Source organism: Ursus americanus, chromosome X (genome assembly GCF_024610735.1).
Source record: "Ursus americanus isolate L20-20 chromosome X, mUrsAme1.1.p, whole genome shotgun sequence".
NCBI classification, from domain to species: Eukaryota; Metazoa; Chordata; class Mammalia; order Carnivora; family Ursidae; genus Ursus; species Ursus americanus.
The window spans coordinates 14,823,726-14,831,418 of NC_142164.1; the positions used below are offsets into that span (position 1 = coordinate 14,823,726).

At 42.2% G+C, this 7,693-nt stretch overlaps 1 protein-coding gene across 1 annotated transcript; it reads right to left on the reverse strand.

Moving 5' to 3' along the window:
* Positions 1 to 3,614: 3,614 nt before the first annotated feature.
* Positions 3,615 to 7,693, reverse strand: BRS3 (bombesin receptor subtype 3). The gene is made up of 3 exons (XM_045790421.1): positions 7,260 to 7,693; positions 5,298 to 5,649; positions 3,615 to 4,028 (listed from the first exon to the last, which is right to left on the reverse strand). The coding sequence occupies exons 1-3, from the start codon at positions 7,691 to 7,693 to the stop codon at positions 3,615 to 3,617; spliced, it is 1,200 nt and encodes a 399-aa protein (XP_045646377.1).

Sequence of the window (7,693 nt, forward strand, 5' to 3'; positions counted from 1 at the left end):
TTATTAGGCTCGCTTATTTAAGCACTGCTAAGTATTTCTTCCTGGATCCCAAAATAGTGTACAGCTGTTTTCAGCAATGTGTTATTGGGCTCCCATTTCATTCCTGGGTGAGTTCACAGCATAGGTGATAATATGCTACACAGCCCTACTATTGCACGTGACCCTCTGAATGCCTGCTGTATCCACAGGCCCCTCTGAACAGGTGGCCAAAAAGGTTCCTTATGCCTGGGTCCCACGTGACCCAGCCGCTGTGGCCCACAGGCTGCCCCGAGGCCTGTGAGGTGACCCGATAGAGTAGCCCTGCATTCTAGACTGAATTGGGCTATACGAGCCAATAAACCACCATTCCCAGGGACAGGAATGAGTATGGAATGGGCAGGGACATGGTCAGAGTGGCACAGAGGCAGGAAGGCCCATGTAGGGAAGGTAGAAAGCAGGACAGAGGCCTGCTGTGGAGAAGTTCCCTGGAGTGAGAGGAGAAGCTGAGGCAGTGATGCGGGGTAATAGTGGAGCAGTGGGGTTGGGAGCTAAGCACACATGTACCCACAATAGCATTCTGTTTGGCCATGAGACCTGACAGTTGTTTTAAAAGTGCTATTGTCTCTGTGAGGCCTGGTTCTTGTGGGTTCTTATTTCCCTGTGTACTCAGAATTAACTCCCTAGTAACTGAGGTAATCTGTAAGCATCTCTGTCTTTGTAACCTGTCTTTTTCAAGATTTTTTGCAAGTCACAGAAACACACAAAGCAACAAGCAAGAATTCCATGATGGTAATGTAGGTGGGTCCCATGAGGGGCTGTGGGACCCAGGGAGCCGAACCAGTTCTTAGGACCCAGACAGCCAGCTTCTCTCTGAATATCTTCATCTTTCTCTCTTCGACCTCTTGTTAGGGGCGGTATGTGCTATACTCCTTGCCTTGGTAAGAGGCATGGCCTTCTTGGTGGATAAAAATACATTACCGTGTAAAAGCAGAGACTCCTTGACCAGAGAAGTCTCCCACCTGGCTTAGGAACTCTGGAAAATTACTGAACTATACCAGACTTTTTTTTTAATGGCCTATTCAAGCTCACTCGGTTCAGGAATTTGCCTGTCCCTGCTTCCTGTAATCTCGACACTTAGTAGAAACAAAAGTAACTCCTTTTGACAAAAAGATTGATGGATCCTTGACCTAAGATGGTTGAAACTGCAGAAATTCTTTAAAGCCAGATTTGCTACTTTCAGTGGGTATGCCAGTGTTAAAATGTTTTCTAACACTTTCAACTTCAATGACAAAGACTTACCCATTGCACATTTTGTTTTTATCTAAGTATGTGACTTTGATTTCCTGCTTTGTAGCATATTATTAATGGTCCTTTATTCTAAGTCTTCGGTCAGGGCAGACCCTGAGCAAAATGGGGAAGTATACAGAATTTGTTTTTCAGGTACCAGCCTTTTTCCCATTTAGGACCCTCTCCAAAGAAACGAAGTCTTCCATAATCACATTTCTGGCACCACAATAGGCAGCGTGGAAGAAATTGTGGATACTGGGGCCTACTTATAAGGTTAGCTCCAATTCGGATCACCTGTTAAAAAAAAGAGAGAGAGACCACCCCCTCCAAAAAGAAAAACAAAACAAAGCCATGGATTTTAATCCCAATTCCCCAACTCTGGATGCGGGGGCCTAATGCCCTGTAAAACCGTTTAGGGAATTATTTTATACCACATCCCCAAGTCACCTAGGGATTACTAAGAGTGAGGAAAATGAAAGTTCTTTGAGTTCTAGTTTTATCAACTGCTAAACAGCTTTCTTGGCTTTTGTTATCTGGTACTTCTATCAGTTATTTCTAAAATGCTGTGCTTAAGAGAGTAAAGATGTAGTTTTTACTTAGAGTGAGGAAATAGTAACATCTCTGGGAGATATGTCACTTGAAAATAACTTAGGGGCGCCTAGGTGGCTGGCTCTTGATTTCGGCTTAGGTCTTGATCTCGGGGTCCTGAGATCGAGCCCTTCTTCTGGCTCCAAGCTCAGTGGGAGTCTGCTTGAGATTCTCTGCCCCTCCATCTGACCCTCCCTCCCCCCCCCCGGCTAGCATGTGCACACTTTCTCTCTGTAAAATAATTTTTTAAAAAAGAAAATACCTTAAATGTTATTAAAATGGGTTCTCAGTTATATGTCAGAACTATTGTTTTTAGAATATAAAGTTACACAAAGTCATTTGAAGCTTTATTTCATATTTATTTGTTTCCCACCACTTATCACAATGTCTAACCTAATACTAATACAATATTGGCACCCCCACTTTTGGTAAAAACAATTTTACAGAAATGTAAAGTTTAGTGTTAATATATGTTCCTTTTTGAGCCACATTATTAGCAAAAGTTCACTACTACACAAGCCATTTAAGGAAAGCTCAAAACTACCAAAAGCACACTCCAAAATCAAGTTTTTGGAAGTACAAATTTAACTATAGTGCCAAACATATACTTCAGTTTGCCCCAAGAAAACATTTTCTAAAACCACAAATCTAAATTTGACACATCTATTGACAACAGTTTGTTTGAAATCACAATTATTAAGCTTACAGCGTTAGCAAGTAGGAGCAGAGGATAGAAAATCAGAACCTTCCGTCTGATTTCCAAGGGCAGAGATTAATTAGGGCACACTCTTACAGGACTTAGGCACCTATCGGGTTTAAAGTCAAGCAGGAAGATGATCTGCTAACAATTGCACACCCAGATGTTAGGGATCTCTTGTGGTATTTCTCCATTTTTTAGAAAGAGGGCACTGCTTACCAGAAAGAAATGGATTTCCTTAAAGGAAGAATTTCAGACACTGGCAGGTTCAGACTTTTCAACTGGGGTCCTTCTCCGGGGCCTTCAAAATAACAGTAAAGTGGCCACTTAGTCTGCCTGTGAGTAAGGCGAGTTCTTCACAATATTTGTGAATGATTATCGCTCAATTATCAACAGTAGTCATCAGTAGAACTACATTAAGTAAGGGTTGACCCAGTAAGGCAAGCACCCTGCCCCAGATCCTTACTCAGTACTTGAGACTCGCTGACCCCAAAACAATTTCACTGTAATTGCAGAGCTTTACTCACCACGGAATAGAGATTAATGGAAAAGAGCTGTCAGAAAACCCTGCGAAGGTTTATTTTTTAGGACTTAGTATCTTAAGAAAACTGCAGAAGAGATGTTTTATCTCTTTTTGATCCCCTTTTCATCTGCAAAGTATAATCTCTAGATTTACACCACATAATAAACACAAACAGTTTTATGCACATCACAGGAGTGTAGGAGAAATTAGAAGCCTAGATGTGATGGGAACAAATTAGATTTTCCAGTGTCATCTTGTTTATTTCACCTTCTCTCCTCTTCCACCTCCCATAGGACCCACTGACATACAGACGTGTCTTTCTACACCTAGTGGGGCTTCATGTGATTTAGAAAGCCCGAGAACATTAATGTTTGTATGTTGACAAGAAATCATGGTTTGTCTTTTACTTTATAAGGATCTTTCACTCCTAAGATTTCAGCACAATTCACAAACAACAAAAATCCTGACACCATACACCTACGCACAGCTCAGAGTCGGATACACATGCTGGGAGGAAAAATACCATTTTTAATTGAAAAGCTAGACTCTGTCATCTTCCTTCTTCACACTGCACCCAGTGAACAAGGTCACACTAATTTCAGACACCTGTGAGCTTCCAGGGCCTGGGACCCTTCCCATCACAGCCAGGTTGTTAAGAGGGGTATCGGCAGGAGGAGGGTCAGGCATCTCGGCCTTGCAACACAATAACTGAGCTTTAAAATGCTGCTGGAAGGTTTTGCTCAGCCAATAAAGAGCAAAGGGGTTTACACAAGAATTGCTGAAAGCCAGAACCCGAGAGAAAATGGTGATAATAAAATGAATGGCAGACGGGTCCACGTAGGTTTGGTAGGTGAACGAGTGGTAGAGGTACAAGAGGTGGTTCGGCAGCCAGCAGAGAGCGAACAGAGCCACGAGCACCAACACGGTTTTGGCAATTCTCTTCCGGGATTCAATCTAGGAGAAAAATGACCACAAAAACAATTATTTGGCTGGCAAGGAGTTTTTCGAAGCCGTTCTCTAGATTTACATAGAAATTTACAGCTAACAGGCTGGAGTCCCTTTGAGCATGCGTCTGCAAGAACTGCTCAGGAGGGGTGGGGAGGCAGCCTGTGCCTATAGAATACAGCCAGTTAATTGGCATGGTAACCCCGGATCTTGGTCTCATTAGCTCTAATGCAGAGACTCCCAGCCCTGGTTCTGAGAGACTCCAGGATGCCTCCAATTATCTCCAGGAGTGTTGTGGAATTCTTGAAATTTTAATTTAATTAGAAATAGAGAGATGCGATACCAAACTGCTTTCACTGCCATCAGCAGAGGCTGACTACGTTAGCGTATCCTTTCGGGGTTTATGGAAGTTGCCAAGTCAGTACCCAAAATGGTTTATAATCTATAGGGATTGTTCACATGGGCATTAAATATGCCATTTTGGCCTCATGAGCACCCCTCTGCTGAACTAAACTCAGGGACTGGTCAAGAGGTCAACGGAAGCATCTCCCCCGACTCCCCACTCCCCACTCCCCAAGAAATATAGAACTCCTGTTGTTGTTGTTGTTGTTTTAATCAAATGGAACAATGTTTTGGCAACATTCCTTTTTTTTTCTGTTCATATTTATGGAAGAAGGGCACACCTGGCTCTTGCAATGGTCTTAATCAAGCTTCTGTGAGCCACTGTGTTCTCCTGCCACTGGCACTTACCTTATCCCTTGAGCCCACCGTTTGCTCATCTGTGTGTGAGTGGTTTGCATTGAATAATGTTAGGGTGTCTTGCCAGTTCTATCATCCCGTGTCTATCATTCTGTGACACTTTCTAAAACAAAAGATGCTTCCCTTCATAGTCTCACCTTGAGTGCTGTTCCTCACTATTCCACGGGGTAAATAATTCTGGCTGCTCCCAAACTTCAGCTGTCCCCTTTCTAATAAGAGCAGCCCCACCACGCATTGAATTCTTACTGTGCTCCGGGAACTATGTCAAGCATTTCATATATATCACCCGGCCCCCATCTACATTTTACAGGTAAGGAAATAAGCTCAGAGACGTTAAGTAACTTGCCCAAGATTGCTCAGCTAGTACGTAGTAGAGCCGGAATGAAATCCTGGGTCTGACACACTCCAGAGCCCGTAACCAGAACAAAAATACTGTACTGCTATTGTATTTATTGCTCACAGGTGCACAAGTAGGAATTTCATGTCTAAATCCATGCACAAGTCCTGATTAATACATACCTGCTTACGGGCATGGCTTTGTTCCTCAGTGGGGATGTTCAGGGTGCTTTTGTAAAGAGTTCTAGCAATCAGAGAATAATAGACAGAGATAATCGAGAGTGGGATAATATAGAATACTAGGAAGCACAGCAGAGAATGTATCTCTTGCATGAGCTTCTCAGAAACAGGATAAGAGGTACACGCTTCAAGTGTCATATTTTTGTTGGGATCTTGAAGAGTATATACATTTGAAAATATAGCCTCTGGCAGAGCAATGATCATAGACACGATCCAGACGCAGCCAGCTTTGGCACAGGTCTTCAGGATGGCATTGGAGGGCTGCCGCTCCAGTGGCTTCACAACTGCCTTGTATCTAGAAACACATAACCGTAGGCAAAGGTCAAAATAAACATCAAAACTATAGAATCTTAGGGTTAGAAGTGACCTTAGTGGTTATCCACCTCTGCCTCCTATCCACATGTATATAACCAAGTTGACATTAATCAACTGGAATCAGTTACAATTTCAAACACATAATAGGTCCCGGTATTTGATATTTATACTAATCATCCCTTTCTCTTATTCACTAAGTAGGAAATATTTCAGATGTGCAGTTTTATAATTTTGTGTGTAGATCCTCTGTTTAAGACGAATACATTTTTTCAGCATGATTTTTTTGAATGATTGGGAGTCATTCATTACCTGTGTATTACCTTACATGTTCTGAAAGACTTCCTTTTTGTATAAGTGACTGGTTTTAAACCTAATTCTCCTTCCTTCATGAGTGAGCAGTCATCAGCCTTCCTAGAAAAGATTTCCCTGAGTTTGTGCAGTGAAGAGAAGAGGGTTAATTTCTTGCCTGTTCATAAGTGCTACTTTGTTGCCCAAGCTGCTCTGTAGGTAGATTTGGAGCAAGGCAAGGGTGAAACCGGACACCCTATGCCCGTGCAAAGGTGCCTCCTTATTCTGACAAATTCACCTTTAAATCACCTTAAAGCCTTTAAGTGAATCTGCCCTCAAATAGAATATAAAACCAGCCAAAGCAAAAATCCATAAAAGACACAGGGGAAGATTTTTCTCCTCTCAGATTCCAGAATTTGAAGAAGCTATTCCTACTGGTACTGCCAGGCATTGATTACTTACAGGCTTCTTGTAGCCTTTTTTAAGCGTCACTTTTAACATTTGGAGCCTCAATCCCTCCCCACCCCGCTTTCACAGTTATTCTACAGTAAGAACACAGAAAAACGCAGTACTTATAGACTGAAAATATCCTAACAGAGCCTGAATACACGGACTGCCAGAGGTTCTCACACACTCTATCCACAGACCTCTAAAAGTCAACCGGATTAATTTATTTCTCCGGGAACAAGACTGTCATTGAATGCCTATAGAGAAAACAAATACAATTAAGTGTTGACATTACCCGGAGTTAACAGGCAGCCGAAAACCTCACCGTTTTTCTGCCACTGGTTAATTTGATGAATTTCCAATAAATTAAATGCATGCATCTTTTTACCATCCTTCCGGGAGACAGTAATATATATGTGGTCAATTTCACACCTGTGCTGATGTTCTAATGTTAACAATATTGCACCACTAGGCTGCACTCATGTATAAAGCATGAATTGTTTTTCTTTTACACCTGGAACGATTTGCCTTACTTACTTAATAAATAAACGGGGAGTGGGGGGGAGAAGAACACCGTTCAGTATTCTTTCAAGCAAACAATTACACTTCAAAGAGAATAAATTCTTCCTAAAGCACACAATGTCAGCCTTTCCTCCGATGCTAACACAGGAATTTTAACATTCTTACACCAACTTTTATTTTCAATGCACCCCCCCCGATTTTCTCGTCTCACATCCAGGTTACAGACTGTAAGAAAAGCAGAATAGTAGCCCGTGAACGCTAAGTACAAGCTTTCCTTTCTATTTTTTGCCTAATTTCACATCCTGGCAAATAAAACTGAGAAAAGAAACCCACCTGTCAGCGCTGAGAATTGTTAACGTGAACACTGATACACCAACAGAAGTGAGCCGGATGAAAGAAAGCACCTTACAGCCAATTCTCCCGAACAGCCATCCCTCTGCAAGATAGTGGGTTGCATCCACCGGCACACAAGTTAGCAGAAGTAGCAGGTCTCCGAAAGCAAGGCTGGTGATGAAAATATTTGGAACGGTTTGCATGGATTTGGTCTTGAAAAAGACTTTGATGAGAATAGCATTTCCGAGGATGCCCACCGAAATGATCATGGCATAAGCGATGTAGATGGCACACAAAGCTTCTATTCCTGGAGAGCTGTCTCCGGTCCGTCCTTTATTTGTGGTATCATTAGGAACGAGAGAGCTTGATGATTCTGTGTCATTTGTGATTGGAATTAAAGTCTCATTAGGTGACTGAGGCTGTCTTTGAGACAT

Excerpts from the sequence above, each read along its gene's own strand:
- BRS3 (XM_045790421.1), bottom strand. The coding sequence starts at position 7,693 with ATGTCTCAAAGACAGCCTCAGTCACCTAATGAGACTTTAATTCCAATC. Across the intron at positions 5,650-7,259 it reads ACAATTCTCAGCGCTGACAG|ATACAAGGCAGTTGTGAAGC; the intron begins GTGGGTTTCTTT and ends ATGTGTTTCTAG. Across the intron at positions 4,029-5,297 it reads AAAGCCATGCCCGTAAGCAG|ATTGAATCCCGGAAGAGAAT; the intron begins GTATGTATTAAT and ends TTTTTCTCCTAG.